The 19,551-nt window shown below is 43.6% G+C and overlaps 1 protein-coding gene across 1 annotated transcript; it reads left to right on the top strand.

Annotated features, from left to right (window-relative positions):
* The first annotated feature begins 40 nt into the window (after positions 1 to 40).
* On the top strand, positions 41 to 18,251 carry Bhmt2 (betaine--homocysteine S-methyltransferase 2). Its single transcript, XM_027401720.2, has 8 exons — positions 41 to 73; positions 4,562 to 4,694; positions 5,494 to 5,585; positions 7,756 to 7,947; positions 9,479 to 9,626; positions 9,966 to 10,148; positions 10,859 to 11,087; positions 18,170 to 18,251. The coding sequence occupies exons 1-8, from the start codon at positions 41 to 43 to the stop codon at positions 18,249 to 18,251; spliced, it is 1,092 nt and encodes a 363-aa protein (XP_027257521.1).
* Positions 18,252 to 19,551: the final 1,300 nt, after the last annotated feature.

The following is a 19,551-nucleotide window of genomic DNA, read 5'->3' as shown; positions in this document are numbered from 1 at the left end:
CCGGTGCCACCGGGACCCGCGCCTGCACACTCGCGGAGACATGGAACCAGTAGGACGCCCGCGGGCTAAGAAAGTGAGTATGGCTCAGGCCTTGGTTCTTACTTTCCTGGGGAGTTCGAATCCCACTTCAGTCAAACTCCTAAATCTCACATTTCCGGATCGTGACTGAATTAGATCATGGAGCCCTTACCCAGTCCAGAGTATCCGCAGCTGCTGGTATCTCCAGTTTGTGGGTGAGAAAACAGAGGCCCAGGAGTCAGGTGACCTACTCAGAGTCAGTGGTCGCATTCAGGACAGAGGAGGGAACTGGGGTCAAGTTTTTGGAGTCAGGGGACCCTCATTTTTCTCTCAAGGAAGCTCATGGAGTAGCCCCAGAGGTTCACCGACAGGTGTTCCTGTCAGTCTCCCTCTGGTTTTGTAAGCACACCAGGCCCTGCGTCTTCACACCTGTCCTGTGTGAAACAAGGACACCACGTAGTTCCTAGGGGTAGGTGTGGGAGACTCCCCTGTTGCCTTCAGAAAGCAGTCCCACATCTGGCCCTTTTCCCACTGCGACAAGATATGGGCTTCATTCCCACAGCACTGAGGACATGTTGTGGAAGCAAAAGATCCCAAACAACCAGAAAGGCATGAACTTGGAAGAGGGGACTCCTGGGACCCCGCAGAACAGGCCACCTGGGCACAATTCAGAGTTCTGGGGGCAGTAGAACTCTGCTTTATGAATGCTAAGAAACTGTGGACAGAGGTGACCTAGGGTAGGGGTCAAGTGAAGTCCAGGTTCAATCTCTCGCTATGTTGTTAGTCAGCCATTAACAGCTCCCAGTGAGAGAGAATGAGTGTAATATATACACATCATAGACCCACCCTAAATATGCAACAGTAGTCAGACACATTGGCAAGAGGACTGACTGGTCAGGGCCCCACGCAGAATGTGGAGCCTGGGTTTTATAGCATGCTAAGAGATGTTCTTCTAAATGACAAAAGTTAAAATGTAGGGAAGAAATGAGATTATCAAAGACTTGCCGGGTGTGGTGGCGCTTGGGAGGCAGAGGCAGGTGGAACTCTATGAGTTTGAGGTCAGCCTGCACTACAGAGTGAGTTCTAGGACAGCCAGAGATACACAGAGAAACCCTGTCTCAAAAAAACAAAACCCAAAACAAAACAAAAAGACTCCTTTTAAAGGTGAAAAACATTGTGCCGCCTTCATTCGATTGACCTTCTGTAACGCTATGTTCATTTTTATAATTCACTTCTTAAAATGAATTTTATTACATTTACATATGCACTTATTTATTGTGTACATGTGTGGGCCTGTACATACTAGGATGCACCTGTGGAAGTCAGAGGACAGCTTGCAGAAATTGGTACTCTCCCTCTACCAAATGGGCCCAGGGATTAAACTCTGTTGGGAATTGAACTCAGTCATTGTGTTTGCAGCAAGCACCTTTCCTTACTAAATCATCTTGCCAGCCCATAATTCACCTTTCAATTCTAATTTTTATTTCTAGAGGACTTTTTTGTCTTCAATCGTGGTCTCTCTCTGGAGCCCTGGCTGTCCTGGAACTCCCTACTTACTAGGCTGGCCTCAAACTTGCAGAGATCTGCCTGTCTCTGCCTCCCAAGTGCTGGGGTTAAAGGCTGCACTGCCACTCCTGGCTATTCACTTTTTAAAAAAGATTTTGTGGCCTGGAGAGATGGCTCAGTGGTTAAGGACATGTATTGTTCTTGCAGAAGACTAGAGTTCAATTCCCAGCACCCACATCAGGCAGCTTACAACTGCTTGTAATTCCAGTTCCAGGAGATGGTACTACCTCAGATACAATGCATAAACACATGTACACATAAATAATCATCATCATAATAAAAGGTTTAATTTGGCCAGTGTGGTGATACATGCCTTTACTCTCTGAGTTTGAGGGTAGCCTGGTTTACATAGTGAGTTCCAAGGCTACCCAGGGCTACATGGTGAGACCCTTTTGTTGTTGTTGTTGTTAAGGTTTTAAAAACATTCTGAGCCCATTCCTCTGGACTCTGCTCCCAAAACAGCATATTTTCACATGCTGGTCCCTGTTAATGTATACCTGGAAGAGAACTAGGGCTCTATCTCTCCTCAGCTGGCAGACACAGTTCACCAGTGCCTTTGACTACTGCTGGGCAATTGAATAGCTGAAACCCCCACCCCATTGCCCAAACCATAGAAGCTGACTCATGTACCACCCCCACCCCCACCCTGGCAACCTCCAGTAAAATGAGGCAGATGGGGCTCTTTTAGGCAGATTGAGTCTGTGTCCCACCTGTCATGGAGCAAATGGCCTCGCCTGAGGATCAACAGTCTCACCCTGAGCCCAGAGGGTAAATCCAGAGGTTTTGGGTTGTTCTCTTCCAAAGGGGGATGCAAAGGAACCCCAGGCCCTCCCCATCAGATCAGCAGGTACAGGCACTGCCAAAAACGAGACTGAATGAGAAGGCAAGACTGCTGCATGTGAATTCATGTCCTCCTCACTTGACTCTCCCCACCCTTTTCACATAAGCTGGCATTAAAACTAACAGGTGGTGGAGACAACATGGAGGGATGGGCTAGGCTGCTCTGAGTCAAGTTTTCATAATCCAGTTATTTTGATAATGATGATAAAGAAAAATGGAGAATTTAAAAAGTTGGGCAAGGGGCTTGAGAGGTGGTTCAGCAGTCAGGAGCCCTTGCTGCTCTTCCAGAGAACCTGAGCTCAGTTCCAGCACCCATGTTAGGTAGCTCATGACCACCTGTAATCAGGTCCAGGGCATCCGATGCCCTGTGGCTTCTTAGGTCACTGCACACACATGCACACATGCACAAACTTGTAACATATATATACACACACACATAACATTTTTTAAAAAAGATTTATTTATTTATTATGTGTACAGCATTTAGCCTGCATGTGTCCCTGCAGACTGGAAGAGGGTACCAGGTCTTGTCATAGATGGCTGTAAGCCACCATGTGGTTGCTGGGAATTGAGCTCAGGATCTCTGGAAGAGCAGCCAGTATTTTTAACTGCTGAGCCATCTCTCGAGCCCCACACATAACATTTAACATAAATTTCTGGTAGTGGTTCATACCTTTAGTACCAACACTCTGAAGGCAGAGGCAGATGGATCTCTGTGAGTTCAAGGCCAGCCTGGTCTACAGAGCCAGTTGCAGGACAGTTAGCGCTAAAAGCTGTTACACAAAGAAACCCTATCTCAACCTCCCCTGCTACCAAAAAAGAAAGAAAATGTCTGACTTACCCTACCCTGCCTCACAAAGATGCAGTCAAAATCTGCATTATGGCCGAGCGTTGGTGGCACACGCCTTTAATCCCAGCACTCGGGAGGCAGAGGCAGGCGGATCTCTGTGAGTTCGAGACCAACCTGGTCTACAAGAGTTAGTTCAAGGACAGCCTCCAAAGCCACAGAGAAACCCTGTCTCGGAAAAAAAAAAAATCTGCATTATGGTTTCTTTGAAAGCCTCCTAATTTTGGGTGGAAGTGTGCCTGGTTTTGCTTCTCAGGACACAGCTACTGCCACTTGTGGTTCGTCTGATGTTTCCAGAACTATTCAGTACCTCTGCTGTCTCTGTTGGCATAGTTCTTTAAGGATCTCTCCTTCATTAGATGCTAGTAGAGGTGGGAGGGATATAGACAAATAAGGTATGTCACCTGCCCCCACACATCCCACCATCAAAGTGAGACAGATAATGACCGGATATTGCTGGACTTGGATGGAGGTGCACAAGGGAAGGGCAATGACAGATAAAAGAAGGACCAGCGAGGAGAGCTGCATGGGGATTAAGATCATCCTGTAACCCAGTGGCTGCCACAATAGGGGGGATGGAGCCCTACAGACAACTTGTGCTTTACAGACACAAGTTGTAAGCTTGGGAACAAGAAGAGGGAACCTCAGCTAGAACACTGGAGTGATGGTTTTCCCCTCAAGGACTGGTTGATGTGCACTATGAAGTTTGTTGATTAACACAAGGGAGTGATTTGCATCTCTCACCCCACAAGATGTAAAGGCAAGCGAGCCACGCATACCTGTTGTGGCTGCTCTGGGTTGTTATATGAAAAACCATCCTACCAGTTGGCTCCCTGTGACCTTAAATGCAGCTGAAATGGCTCTACACCTGGTGTCATGACTACATTCCAGTCAGGAGGGGAAAGAGAAAAAAGATGGCTTCCACTTGTCTTGTTGGCCAGTGGTGTGACTAGGCCATGCCCAGCAGCCAGGGAGCTTTGCAAGTTTAGGGGTTTGTTTGTTTAAGTTGAAGATATTTTGTCCCCAACCCCAACCCCTAATGTATTAGAACATGGAAAACCAAAATGACTATCAGGTTCATCAGTGCTTTTAGTATAGTTTGACCCAGAAAGTGTTACTTGAGAAATTCCTTAGGTGGCCAGGAATCACGCTGCAATGTTTTCTGAAACACTCTTAGACATATTTAGCAGAACTACTGCCTGAAGAACACAATAAAGACCAACATTCCTAAAATTAGAAATGACTTTAAAAGGAAAAGCGGAGTGTAGAGAGTTTTCAGTCTCTTCCCAGGGCATTTTGGAGCGTCTGGACAGCAGGGAGGTCGTGGTTGGTGATGGCGGCTTTCTCTTCACTCTGGAGAAGAGAGGCTTCGTGAAAGCAGGGCTCTGGACTCCAGAAGCAGTGGTAGAGCATCCCAGTGCTGGTGAGTGCCCACACCACCCAGAGGTATGTCTGCAAGTAACAGTTAGCTCCACCACCAGTGAGAGAAAATCAAGGAACAACAGCAAGTATTTCCTAAGGACTGCTTTTCTTGCAAAATTGCCAAGAGGTGGAGGCTATGGTAGCGTATGGACTGAAACACAGGGAAAATTATCCTTCCATCCCCCTCCCTTTCCTCCTCTGTCTCAGTTTCTCTGTCTGTTTCTCTCTCTCCCTCGCTCCCTCCATCCCTCCCTTTCTCTCTGCCTCTCTCTCTCTACACTCATATTTTCTTGAACAGCATTAAAAAAAGTCCAGCTCACTGTTAATTCCTTGGAAATTTCCCTTGTAGCTATTCAAGAGTTTTCTTAAGTTATCAAAAATCATTAATTGCTTTAGATTCATCCTGCTGAAGGTTGTGCATCATAGATAATAACCATGGCCATGGTGACAATGGCTGATGGTCATCACCACCTTAATGAAGCAGACAGCCAGGCTGTGGGGACCAGAGTGCCAAGAAAGGAATAACCTCTTTATCTTTCTGACTTGGGGGAAAAATAAAAATAAAAGAGTTGGAAGTAGAAACCATTGCATTTGGATGGTGACATCACAATGGTGCATGGGATCCAATTGGGAACCCTGGGCGATGCTCCATAGAGGGTGCTGTCCTGTCACACTGGTAGCTTTGTCAGTTCTAGGTTTGAAATTGGGTCTGGTGGGGAGGGAAGGAAGGGAGGGAGCTGCTATTGAGAACATAAGCTTCTGGAATTTGATTTGTAACTGCAATTTCAATTGCTTGGCAGTTCGTCAGCTCCACACAGAATTCTTGAGAGCGGGAGCTGATGTCTTGCAGACGTTCACCTTTTCTGCCACTGAGGACAATATGGAAAGCAAGGTAACTGGGGAGCCAGTAGAAAGCAGCTACAAGGAGCACAGCATTCTCCTGGGAGGTGGGAGAACTGGGCTCCTGTGTCACTGCACTTTGCTACCAGGTAGCATTCAACTTCTGTGGATTCGTGACTCCACGGAATGCATATGAAACAGAACGTCTTAGTTAGGGTTTTCATTGCTATGAAGAGACACCATGACCGTGGCAGCTCTTACAAAGTAAACATTTAATTGGGGTTTCAGAGGTTCAGTTCATTGTCATCATTATCCACAGGGAACATGGTGGCATGTAGGCAGATGTGCTGGAGCTGTGAGTACTACATCTTGCAGGCAACAGAAAGTCAACTGACAGTCACACTGAGGGAAGCTTGAGCAAAAGTGACCTCAGAGCCCACCCCCACAGCGACACACTTCCTCCAACAAGACTATAGCTCCTAATAGTGCCACTACCTTTGGGGACCATTTTCTTTCAAATCACCACACAGAATATTATCAGTTTAGCTGGAAGATGACAAGATCAGATAGAACAGGCTGTTGGAAGGGTGAGGCATCCCTTTACAGGTGTTTTGTGGAAAAAAAAAAAAAACCAAACATTTGGCTAGATCATGTTTTATCCCCTCATTCTGTATTGTTCTTTTGTCCTCTTAACTGTCTGGAGACAGGAGGATCTTGGGAACTTAGGACTACAAATGACAGAAATCAGGCTTGATGCCCAACTTTGCTGTCTACTGCCTGTGTGGCTTCATGTAAGAACATCCCTGCATGGCATTAAGCAGTGCTATGCTCAGACCTTCCAGGAAGAACAGTTGAGATGAAGGATGGGAAACATTTGCAAAGCCAACTGTTAATGACAACTGACAATTATGGATGCTCATGTTCAAGAAACCCACACTTAATGAGAATCAATATGTGCTATGTTTATGGTTACATCCCTGGACTCTCAGTGCTAAGCAGAAAGATGATATAAAAAAGAAGTATCTTAGTTAGGGTTTCTATTGCTGAAGAGACACCATGACCATAGCAACTCCTATAAAGGAAACATTTAATTGAGATGGTGGCTTACAATTGCAGAAGTTTAGTCCATTATTACCATGGCAGGGAGCATGTCAGTGTGCAGGCAGACATCTTGATTAGAAGGCAATCAGCCAGAAGTTAACTGTCTGACTGAACAAAGCTTACGCAAGAAAGACCACAAGGCCTGCCCCCACAGTGACACACTTCCTTCAGCAAGGCCACACCCCCAATAGTGCTATTGCCTATGAGCAAATGGAGGCCAATTACATTCAAACCATGACAAGAGGCTTTGACCCTGTTCTGAAGAAGCTAATGATCTGAATGAGAGGGGAATGAATGCAGTTATTAAAATCCAGTGTGGTGGGACCGAGATGGCTCAGCAGTTAAGAGCTCTGGCTGCTCTTCCAGAGGACGGGGATTCAATTCCCAGCACCCACATAGCAGCTCACAACTGTCTGTAACTCCAGCCCCTGGTGATCTGATACTTGCTTCTGGCATCCAAGAGTACAAGGAACACACATGGTATCCAGACATACATGCAGGCAAAATACCCATACACATAGTAATAATAATAATAATAATGAAGCGAGCCACTATACTTCACCATTAGTCTAAATTTATATTTTAAAAATTCAGTGTGGATAATAACAATAATGGAAGTATAAAGTCACAGGTGGGGCTGGGGAGATGCCTCAATCTGTAAGTACTTACTATATAAGTACAGAGACTGAGTTTGAATTTTTGGATTCCCAGAACCCCTGTAAAAGGCAAGTACATTGATGAATGTCTGTAACCCCATCACCAGGTTTGGGGGTGGACAGAGCCAGGCAGATTCCCAGGAGCTCTTTAGACAATTATCTAACAAAATCAGTGAGATCCAGACTCAGTGAGAGACCTGGTCTCCCTCCCTCTCTCTTTCTGTTTCTTTGTCTCTGTCTGTCTCTGTCTCTCTGTCTCTCTGCCTCTCTCTCTCTCTCTCTCTCTCTCTCTCTCTCTCTCTCACACACACACACACACACACACACAAGTAACTGGTAACAGGAGATTATGCTCAACTCCTCTTGAATTGCAGTTTGCAAGACTGACTTGCTCATTGCTCCCTCTGTGACTTGTTTTATTTTTCATTTAAAATACCAGGCTCATGTTTCTGCTCTTGTTCTCAGTGGGAAAATGTAAATGCAGTTGCCTGTGACCTTGCCAGGGAGGTGGCTGATGGAGGGAATGCTTTGGTGGCAGGGGGCCTCTGCCAGACATCACTGTACAAATACCACAAGGATGAAACCAGAATTAAAACCCTTTTTCGACAACAGCTAGAAGTTTTTGCCAGGAAAAATGTGGACTTCTTGATTGCAGAGGTAAGGCTGGTCTTAGAGGAACTGGACAGGGCTGTTCTATGTCCTCATTTCCTCCATATGGATGGTCAGAGATTTAGGTTAATACACTGCATTCCAGGCAAGGCTCAGCCAGCTGCATGCTGGGTTCCCTCTGAGGCAGGGGATGGACCCAAGGCATGCGTCAATATGGGTTCTGCTTTCTGAGATTTACATGATTGTAGTAGCTGACTTGGGGGACATATCCCCTCCCAAAGGAGAGGCCGGGCTGGAAGGTGCTGCAGTTGGAGACAGTGGGGGTGCAAAGCCTAGCAGGCAGATGGCTGCTCAGGTTCACCAGGGCCTCACTGGCAAGACATAGCACTGAGTAATTGTCTTCTCCACCCTGGCCTTTCTCACTGCCTCTCACTACTCCTCAGCATATCACCTGTAAATGGCATCTTAAAGGATTGATATATTAAGTCAGATTTGTGTTGTTGTTGTTGCTGCTGCTGCTGCTGAGACATATACCTGAGAAAATCAACTTAAGAGAAGAAAAAAAATCACTAGGGCTTATGGTTTTGGAGATTCAGTTTCCAGCCAGGTGCTCCAGGTCACCTGGCAAAGCATGGTGGATGGAGGATGTGGCAGAGTAGGACATGGCCACTAGGAAAAGAAGGGGGCAGAAGGAAGGAGCCAGAGACAAGATGGCCTTCAAAGGACACCTCCAGTACCTACTTCCTCCCACCAGACTTCACCTCCTACTATTTTCCAACCATTATGAATCCATCCACATCTAAGTGGACTGATGAAGTCAGATCCCTTGTGGCCCAGTCCCTTCCCAGTGCTTGGCTCCACCAGCTGAGTTCCAAGCCTCCACCACATCAACCTATTGGGGGACATTTCATATCTAAGCCATAACAACTTGACTGGACATCAAGGGCACTCTCTCCCTTCTCTTCCCCATTGTTCCTGCCTGGGATCAAGCCCTCAACTCACCTCTTCTCCCCATCACTTTGTGTGCTAGTACAAACCAGCTCAAGGCCCAAGGTTGCCTGCTCCTCACTGCAGATTCCAGGAACACTGGCCTAAGTGTTCTCCAGCTGGGTGGGAACATAGTCGCATCGTTTCCAGAGTTTTTCTTGATTATCTTTTCCATTCCTCAATGGGCTTCTGTAGAATTTCCTTCAGTAGTGAAGAAAGAAACCAGGCGGTAGTGGCACACACCTTTATTCCCAGCATTCTGCCTTCCAAGTGCTGGGATTAAAGGTCTATGTCTCTATGGCCTGTTTTAACATATATAGCTAGATAGATATCCTTTAAACGGTATGATTTTTGTTTTACTAACAGTCACCAAATGCTGATCCCCAAATAAACCTCCAGATAGTCTCACTAACGGAATTCAAATGTTTACTCAGAAAGTTATTTACATAACCTGCTACAGACACATCCCTCAGCAAGCTGTAGCACACATTATGGATTGGGTAATTTTTACAACAGTTTTCTAGCATTTGTGCTTTGTTATTCAAAAATCTACCTTCACTTGAGACCAATTTTAAAAAGTGCTATCTCCTAGTATTTTGAGCATGTGGAAGAAGCTGTGTGGGCTGTGGATGTCTTGAGAGAAGTAGGGAAACCTGTGGCTGTGACCATGTGCATCGGCCCAGAGGGGGACATGCATGACGTGACACCTGGAGAATGTGCAGTCAGGCTGGCACAGGCAGGTAAAGTGGCCCTTGCTGAGGTGGGTGGTGCAGAGGCTGCTTACAAAATGCTGCAAAGTTTAAAGAACAAGAAGGAAACTTTCTTGTCTATAAATCCTAGGGTAGCTCATCTCCAAGCTAGCTTCTAAGCTGATTGATTTGTTGATTGGTTGGTTGATTTGGAATGAAATTGAATCACATCTAATCAATGTAGCCCATCCTGGTGTTGAATTTGTGACCCTCCTGCTCTCAGATGCTTCGATGTCAGGCCTGCTCTACAACCAGCTCAGCTTCGAACTGTTACAAAAAGAACAGATGAGTCCACTGTAGGTTGTAATGACTCCTCATTGTCTTGCACAGGAGCGAACATCATTGGGGTCAACTGCCGATTTGGGCCCCAGACCAGCTTACAGACCATGAGGCTCATGAAGGAGGGCCTCCGGGATTCGGGCCTACAAGCTCACCTGATGGTGCAATGCCTGGGCTTCCACACACCTGACTGTGGCAAGGGAGGGTTTGTGGACCTCCCAGAATATCCCTTTGGTAAGTGCAGATGCATGTAAAGTCCCTTATGATTTGTTTTGTTTGTTTAAAAAAAAAGTCAGGGTTTCTTTGTGTAGCCTTGGGTGTCCTAAAACTTGCTCTGTAGACTTAGGCTAGACTTGAACTCATAGAGATCTGCCTGTCTCTGCCTCTTGAGTGCAGGGATTAAAGTCATGCATCCCCACAGCCTGGCTCTTATGTTTTCTACTGTGACTAAATTGATACAGTTTTATAATAAAAGGCCATGTAAGAAAAAAAAATATCTTTCAGTGTTAACCAAAAAGAAACTACCTAAAGGATGCATGATCATTCTAACACTTACATTAGTTTGATTTTAACTGGGGTGAGGGTGGGGTGGAGGAGAAGGCCAACCATCGAGAATCTGTCATTTGAAAATGGGAGCTGCACTGGTCACTTTCTGATTGTTTTCATGAAATACCTGATGAGAAGTAACTTAAGGATATTAAGGGGATGCCATCCACCATGGTAGAGCAGCATAGCCGCAGAAGTGTGGGGTAGCTGGTCAGAAAACTGAGTGAAGACAGAAAGCAGAAGTGCCTATCAAACCTCAAGCCCACCTCTAGTGAGAGCTGCACATTTCCAGTCCACAGCTGAGGACCAAGTATTCAAACACATAAGCCTATGGGGCTCATTTCTCCTTCAAACCACAACTGAGAGCTAACAGAAGTGTCAAAACCTTTGTTTTACAGGCCTGGAGCCCAGGGTTGCAACCAGATGGGATATTCAAAAATACACCAGAGAGGCCTACAACCTGGGGGTCAGGTACATTGGCGGCTGCTGTGGATTTGAGCCCTACCACATCAGGGCAATTGCAGAGGAGCTGGCCCCAGAAAGGGGATTTTTGCCTCTGGCTTCGGAAAAACATGGCAGCTGGGGAAGTACTTTGGACATGCACACCAAACCCTGGATCAGAGCCAGGTGGGGTTGCTTTTATGTTGCACTTGTACTTGCTCTAACCTCTTCCATGTATTGCTGTAAACACGATGCATGTACTAGGCAATGAGAACACAGCAGTGCAAAGGTGCATAGGAGGAAAGCAGGCCGCCCCTGCCCCATTCCCTACTCAGGCTACTGTAACAAAATGCCATCAACTGCATGGCTCAGAAACAGAAATTTAGGGCCAGGAGTGGTGTCCTGTACCTTAGCCAGAGCACACATAAAACAAAGGCATGTGGGTTTTCTGTGAGTGCAAGGACAGATTGATCTCTACATAGCAAGCTCCAGACCAGCCCAGCTACAGAATGAGACCTTATCTCAAAACAAACAAACCAGAAATGTGTTTCTCATAGTTCTGAAGTCCAAAATCAAGCTGCCAGTAGATGCAGTGTTCAATGAAGGTTTACTTTCTCAAAGATAGTGGCTTTTTGCTGGGGCTCTGTAATGAATCTTTCTCTGTCCTTCCAGCCAGCTCCCAAATAACCACATGGAGACTTACTACTAATTATGAAAGTTTGGCCGTAGCTTAGGCTTGTTACACTAGCTCTTATAACTTAAATGAATCCATTTATATTAATCTACATTTTGCCTCGTGACATTTTACCTTTCTTACATTCTGTATGTCTAATTCCTTCCATGTCTCAGCATCACCCTTCAACCTAGATTCATCTCCTACTTCTTCTCTTTGCCTTGAAGTCCCTCTTATACCTCCTGCCTAGCTATTTACTATTCAGCTCTTTATTAAACCAATTACAGGAATACATTTTCACAGTGTACAAATATCCCACAACAGGGCTCTCATAATAGAAGAGTCAAGGCAAGTTCTCTGGAGCATCTTTGATAAGGCCACTAATCCCATTAACTAGGGCTCCACCCTCCTGACTCAATTACCCCCCCAACCCCCACCAAGACTTGACTCTTGTGTATTTATGGGTGTCACATGATGTTTTCATACATGTACACACTGGATAATATCCATGTCAGGGTAAACAAACATATCTACTTCCTCCAATAGTTACCATTTCTTTTTTCTTTCTTTCTTTCTTTCTTTCTTTCTTTCTTTCTTTCTTTCTTTTGTGGTTTTTCGAGACAGGGTTTCTCTGTGTAGCTTTGGAGCCTATCCTGGTACTCACTCTGGAGACCAGGCTGGCCACAAACTCACAGAGATCTTCCTGCCTCTGCCTCCCGAGTGCTGAGATTAAAGGCGTGAGCCACCAATGCCCGGCTACCATTTCTTTGTGATAAAAATATCCAAACCCCTTTCTTCTAGCTCCTTTGATATATATATATTTGGGCTGGGCATGGTGGCACACTCCTTTAATCTCAGAACTTGGGAGGGAGGCAGAGGCAGGCAGATCTCTGTGAATTCGAGACCAGCCTGATTTACATAGTGAGTTCCAGGACAGCTAGGACTATTATGCAGAGAAACCCTGTCTCAAAAAACCAAAAGAAAAAAATTGTATGTATGTATGTATGTATGTATGTATGTATGTATGTATGTATGTAGTGTTCTCTGTAGTCACCCTACTATGTAACTCAGAGGTCCTGAGTTCAATTCCCAGCAACTACATGGTGGCTCACAACCATCTGTAATGAGATTGGGTCCCCTCTTATGGTGGTCATAAAAACAGAACACTCATATACATAAAATGCATTAATTTAAAAGAAACAAAAATGGACAGACAGAAGATGGAAAGGAAATCTTCTCATCACTTGATTGTCACCCTGTTAGAGGTTGTACTTTTGGAGCCTGGCAAATCTCCACAAGTATGGTACAGGTTTTTCAGTCTTCCCTGCACACTCTGGTCTGTTCCCATGCCTCTGGCATCCTTTCTTGAATTGCTACTCCCCCCTCAGCTTCCTGCTTTTCCAAGAGCTCCCCACCTGGAGATGCTCTATTTGGGGTCTCATCATCCTTCTGGTCCCCACCCCCTCCGGGGCCAGGCTCTCTCTCTCTCTCTCTCTCTCTCTCTCTCTCTCTCTCTCTCTCTCTCTCTCTCTCTCTCTCTCTCTCTTTCTCGTACAGACTCCAGTGCGGTCTGACCCTCTCTGTTCCTGAGCAGATGTGTTGACTCTTTGTTCTTTGGTGACTCTGAGTTTCCAGTATGGTGTCCTGTGGGTGTAATGGGTTCTTGGTCAACTTCTAAGAGTTCTAGAGAGTGAGCATGGATATCTGTTATTGTTCATCCCTTGGTACCTTCACACTTCCATTTCAATGCCCTGCTGTGCACAGTCACCTCACAACACAGCACTGTGCTGGAACCCCAGGGAAGAGCAACAGTCCCACTTTGCAAACATTGAGCCCTGTAACGATAACTCTTTCTGCCAGCCTCCTGAATTCTGCCGTCACGTTAGGGCCCCCAAATAACACACAGAGTCTTATATTAATTACAATACTGCTTGCCAATGACTAGTATTCCTTATTTGCTAGCTCAGTCTTAAATTATCTACCATAACTATTAATCTATATATTTTATAAAGCCTTATCTTAGAGGATGCCTTTCTTCCCTGGGATCACATGGCGACCCTGTCTACTACATTTTCCAGAATCCTCCTTCTCTCCTAGTCCTGCCTATCTTGCTTCTCTATTTGGCCAACAGTGCTTTATTTACCAACCAGTAAGACAAACATATACACAGAAAGACCTCCCCTATCATCTCTTCTTTTCTGTCTAAATAAAAAGAAGGGTTTTAACATTAACATAGTAAAATACATAACAAAACAGTTATCAAGTAAGAACTATAGTTATGATATTTAGTTCATTAACATTTAGCAAGATTTAAAGAAAATATTCTATTATCTATTCTATCTTTGTGAGTCTAAGGTCTTATATGTAATTTATCTTTTATAATAACTAAAGAAAACTATATCCATAACTATCTGTCTTCAACTCCATCAAAAACCACAGAAGGATAATATATAAACTCTAGATCTGACAGAGACATCTCCCTACCTGGACAATCACCCAAAGTTCCTCTGTAATGTTGGGGCATCCATCTTCAGCCTATAGGCCACAGTGTGTCTGGCAGACTTCTCCATGAAGCAGGAACCCTTCAGGACTTTCTTGTTTTGCAAGTCCAGAAGTCATTTTCCTGTGGGTCCTGCATGTCCAGTTTATCAAACAGTCCAGGCAAGAGCAGTTTCTTGCCCAAATGGCTAATCTTGCCATGTTGTAGGCAAACTCCATATTGAGTTTCTTCCATGCCCTTCCTCCTTTCTGATGTAATTGGTATGCCAGGAGCAGTTGTGTCTCACTGTCAAGAAAAACCCGAAACCATTTAAATGCCATATATTCTGTAGGTCTTTGAAAGGTTTGAAGAATATCTTATCCATCTCAAATACATCTCTGTATATCTAGAAAACCTAATTAACCTAACTATAAGTTTTGATTATTATACCTAACTATATACAATCTGAATTTAATTATGCATTACATTTTAAAAGATCTGTATAAACACAATACCAAACAAGAGGAGAAATTTACATATAACAAAATTAACCTTAAATTTCTATCAATAAATGAAGATCCATACCAATGTAAAGTATTCATTTCTATATCCTATTTCCCTTTTCTCATTTAAAAAGAGATTGACTGTGATCATTACCATTTATAACCATCCCCATTTTAATAAAAACAAACATTTATAAACAATATTTGGGAATTTGGGCATTGTTCATTCCAAACTGCTTCCTGCTGGTTGGGGGCGATGTCCATATCATGCAGATCATGATAAAACACAGAAATCCTGGCTGTAGTCATCCATGGCTGCATCATCTCAGCTGCTTTGGATGTAGGATCACCTGGGACACTGCTTCAGGGAGTGTTACTTGATCAAACCATATTAGTCTGGAAGGAATCCATAGCTTTATATTTTCTGTGGAAACATAAGCAAAAACTCTTTTCCCAAGTAACCTGTCCTTGTATTTAAATTTAGAAGTCAAAGCATTTTTAAAATATGTAAGTTGGATTAATTTAGCAGCACCTAAGCAAATGTATTTTAGTAGTTGTAGCTCTTTCCTCAGCAATCAAACAATTTTAAAACAACAGTAAAACATATAGTATCCAGATTCTCTGTGTATTTTCCATCTTCATGTGGATTTTTTCATTACTTATTTCTTTTAATTTTATTTTTTCCTTTTATGAGACAGGGTTTCTCTGTGTAACTGTGGCTGCCCTTGAACTGACTGTACACCAGCTGGCCTTGAAGTCACAGAGATCTGCTTGCCTCTGCCTCCCAAGTACTGGGATTAAAGGCATATACCACCATACCCAGCTAGTCTATTTTTTTCCTTTTTTTAAAAAAATTTCTCTGTACTTTTTTTTTTCTCTACCAAGCCTACGTATATTTTTAAATACACTGTAAACCTTTAGAGGTTTTTCTTCATCTGAATCTGTCTTTACTGTTTATCTTTTGGGGGCCACAAGCCTTTTATCTGCTAAACAGCTAAAAGAGCCTTGCAGCTTTTGCCTCTTATGCTGAGCCAGGAAGCCTCTCTTAAAGGAACTGCTCAAGTCTCTGCTTGTCTCTAGCAAAACAGAGCCCACACAAGAAAATGCTGCAACCAAGAAGTCATGCTTGTCTCTGTTCTTTTGCTTCTAAAATCCCTTTTTAAGCTTTTGTGAAGTTTTTATGCGGAAGTTTGGAAAACCATGTCCTGACACCATTTGTAAGAATAACTGTTTCTGCCAAATCCCACTTGTTACACCATTTTGTAACAATAAATCTTTCCGCCAGCCACCCGAGCCCTGCCGCCATATGGGCACCCAAATAACACACAGAGACTTATATTAGGTACAATGCTACTGGCCAATGACTAGGATTTCTTATCTGCTAGCTCAGTCCTTAATTATCAACCATAACTATTAATCTATATATTTTATAAAGACTTATCTTATGGAGGTTGCGGGCAGCATGTGTCCTCTGTTGCAGGGCGATCACATGGAGACCCCACAGAGAAGAGAGGAGGAGGAAGAGAGCGATTTCCTGCTTGTCCCTGCTTATTCTGAGTCTACCTGCTATGTCACTTCCTGGCTGGATCACAAGACTTCTCTTTACTACATTTACCGAAATCCTCCTTAACTCATAGTTCTACCTATCTTGCTTCCCTATTGACCAACAGTACTTTATTCAACAACCAATAAGATAAACATACACACAGAAGGGCCTCCCCCATCAGAGCCCTTCAAAGGGGAATGCACTGAGCATCAGGGTCAGGTAGATTCTCCCCTCTTATAGTTCGTCAATTATCCAAATTCTCACCAGATGTAAATTAGCTTCATGATTGGACTGACATTCTTTGTGCTTGTATAATATCTGGTTTTCTAGGTTAATTTCTAATTAACGTGCTCTTTCACTGTTGGAAGAAAAAAAATCACAAGCTCCCATCTTCCATGAGTTCTTCCTGATTCTAAATTATACTGCATGTTATGATCACATGTTTGTTTGTTCTTTGAGATAGGGTTTCTCTCTGTAACAGCCCTTGCTATGTAGACCAGGTTGGCCTTGAACTCACAGAGATCTGCCTACCTCTGCCTCTTAAGTGCTTGGATTAAATGGATGTGCCACCATCTCCTAGCTACGATCACTTTATTATTAAAGATGTTTCTCTCAGTGCTCCATGAACCTTGCTCTGTTTTCCCATGTATCTGTATGTTCTCTCTTTTTCCATATTTATCAATGCAACCCCATCTCCTTTACATTATCTAAAAGCTGGTCGTGATTTGGGTCACCTTCTCATGGTGCCCTGTTTACTCAATGATGTTATGTAGTAAATACATCTTCTTTGTCCATCTTGGTGAGATTTGAAGGCAAGGAATCTTTGCCAGACTTTTCTATGGGTGTCTGGCAGAGAAGATGATTTTCACAGGTGTAATCCATAAGAATGGATTAAATGTAATTCAACAACAAATGAAGGAGGCTTTGGTGATGATTACAAGTTTAAATAAGTGAAAACAGCTTATTTTAGTTGCCATCACCGGTGCAACCTTGAAAGTATTGTGCAATAGGATCAAAACATCAGTCTAAAGACCAAAGTACTTTTTGCACCCTGAACTTCCAAACCTAATGTTTATAGAAAGTTGTGAATCATGGGAGCCATTATAAACCATGGGTTCTGACATTACATCATATAAATATTAACCTTTTTCATAAGTTTCCTAAGCAAAGTGAGGGAAACAGTAAGAATGTATTTAATACCAAAGTCTGTACCAGGAATCCTATACTCTTTTACTTTTGTCACACAACAAGGAACAAAGCCTGACAAGGCCATTTGTATTCTGTTCTTGGTTACTTTGTTGAAGAATTATTCTTTGCCTCCTTACATTTAAAACTGTCTCCATAAATTCTCAGTTCACTAAGATACTGAGTAGAGTTAGGATCACTCTGCTGGATGCTTCAGGATGAAATGTAATTAACAGTAACAAAAACTCCAACTACTGAAATACATTGTTCTCAAAGGTGGCCTTGAAGCCTAGTGGTCAGTAAGAGGATTAAAGTATGGAAACCAGCCTGGGGAGATCGCTCAGTCAGTAACTGGCTTGCCATGAAAGTAGTGAGAGCCTGAGTTCGCATCCCCGGAACCCAAATAAAAAGCAAAGTTCAGCAGTGCACATCTAGAGCGAACATCTACAGTCCTGGTGCTGGGGAGACAGGTGGATCCCTGATGTTCACTGGCCAGATAAATTAGTCACATTCATGAGTTTCATATTTCACAAAAGACTCTGTCTCAAAAGGCAAGGTACAGGGCAACTGAGTGAGACAGCTGACCTCTATGTGTATATACACACATATGCATATCAGCATGTATACACACATGCATACATATATACCACATTCAAAAGTTGTGAAAAAGCCACTGGTGACATATACAGAGATCTTCTGACTGTATGTTGAAACAAAGGTTCCACTTTAATCCAATCCCTCCCTCCTTCCCTCTCTCCCTCGCTCCCTTCCCCTCTTCCTCTCCATGTCTAACACACACACACACACACACACACACACCATAAAGAATTTATAAAATGAGTGTGAATCTTTTACTTAATGATGCGTATTTTCCAAACCCAGGGCTAGACGGGAATACTGGGAGAATCTGCTGCCAGCTTCAGGCAGACCTTTCTGTCCTTCACTATCAAAGCCGGATGCCTAAGAAGCAAGGAGAGAAAACTCTGAAATAATGACAGACCAGAAAGAAATGCCCTTAAGCCCTGTCTTCCATTGCTGTCTTCAGTCTGCCTTGTTCTTCCAGACGCTGAGCATCGATGAGCTGCTGTCCCTTCAGTTCAAGCAACACCTCCTTCCAGAGCACGCTCACCAGATGCTGTGTCGATATGGAGGCACCTGGACTAGCCCCCTCCCCATGTACTCTGTGACTAGTAATGTCATGGAGCGTCCATGAGAAAGTCATCAGGCAGGCTAGAGTTGCCTGTCAGGGTGGATTTGACATTCTTAAATAATCAGAAGTCAGCAAGAATAATTAGTGAATAATTCAAGTGTCTAAGCTAGATGCTCGAGGAAGAGGTAGCAGGCTCTGTACTAGCAATCAGTATTCTTTTCTCAAGTGAGTTCTGTTGTCGCTACAAACAATCTCAGTAGAAGAGATGCCAAAACTGTTGTGAGTGATGGCAGGATTATTGAAATCAAAGATGATTTTTGCTTTCAGGCCCTAGAATCGCTAAGTACATCTTTATAACCACACATAGCTAGATTATAAACTCCTGACCCTCAAGGATCATATACAATGCTGTTTACATTCCTCTTTATTTAGTATCATGCTAAACACAATCACCAGTGCTCAATGTTGTTGATTAAAGGAAAGCAGATGAACCCCGGAAGACCTTTTCAGAAGACAGAGTTCAAGTCCATCTCGTTCTCCTACTTTCTCGACTCACATTTGTGTTGTACACTGACACTCTGTCCACTCTCCTCTTTTTCTCAACAATGTAGCAATGTGTGACAATTAGTAAAAAGTTATTTTCCTTTTATAGAATTTGAGTGTCTTAAACTTTGTAGATGTTCTTTGGAATAATGATAATAAATACCTGTTACTTTCGTGTCCTATATTCTCAAAGCTACATAGTCACAGGGTTAAAACCGGGAGTTTTATTTCTAACACAGCAGTGTACAGGCGAGGAAACAGGTTACATGTGGGAGTGACATTTGAGCATACCTGCTCTAGATCTGAAACCCTCAACCACTGCTCTGCACAGCCTCTGCATACACACAGCTGTTGCTTTTTTTTTTTTTTATAGTGACTGAATCAAGGTGTTAGTATTTCCATGTCCTTATATTATTTAACATGTCTTTGTGTTTGAAGCCTTCAAATTCCTCTCTTGCAGTGCCTCACAAAATATAAAGCATGGAGTTTAAGGTTATCAACTGTCTTATAATTGAATCAACCCTTCAGTCTGGATGTGCTTATTTCTGTAATGCTAACAACCTGGGATTCA

Source organism: Cricetulus griseus, chromosome 2 (genome assembly GCF_003668045.3).
Source record: "Cricetulus griseus strain 17A/GY chromosome 2, alternate assembly CriGri-PICRH-1.0, whole genome shotgun sequence".
Taxonomy (NCBI): Eukaryota; Metazoa; Chordata; class Mammalia; order Rodentia; family Cricetidae; genus Cricetulus; species Cricetulus griseus.
The sequence above is the reverse complement of the archived record's forward strand: the minus strand, read 5'-3'. Positions and strand labels throughout refer to the sequence as shown.

Bases quoted from the DNA above. Each gene is read 5' to 3' on its own strand.
- Bhmt2 (XM_027401720.2), top strand. From the start codon at position 41: ATGGAACCAGTAGGACGCCCGCGGGCTAAGAAA. The intron at 7,948-9,478 runs GTAAGGCTGGTC...GCTATCTCCTAG, and splicing joins TGGACTTCTTGATTGCAGAG to TATTTTGAGCATGTGGAAGA. The intron at 11,088-18,169 runs GTGGGGTTGCTT...TTCCAAACCCAG, and splicing joins AAACCCTGGATCAGAGCCAG to GGCTAGACGGGAATACTGGG.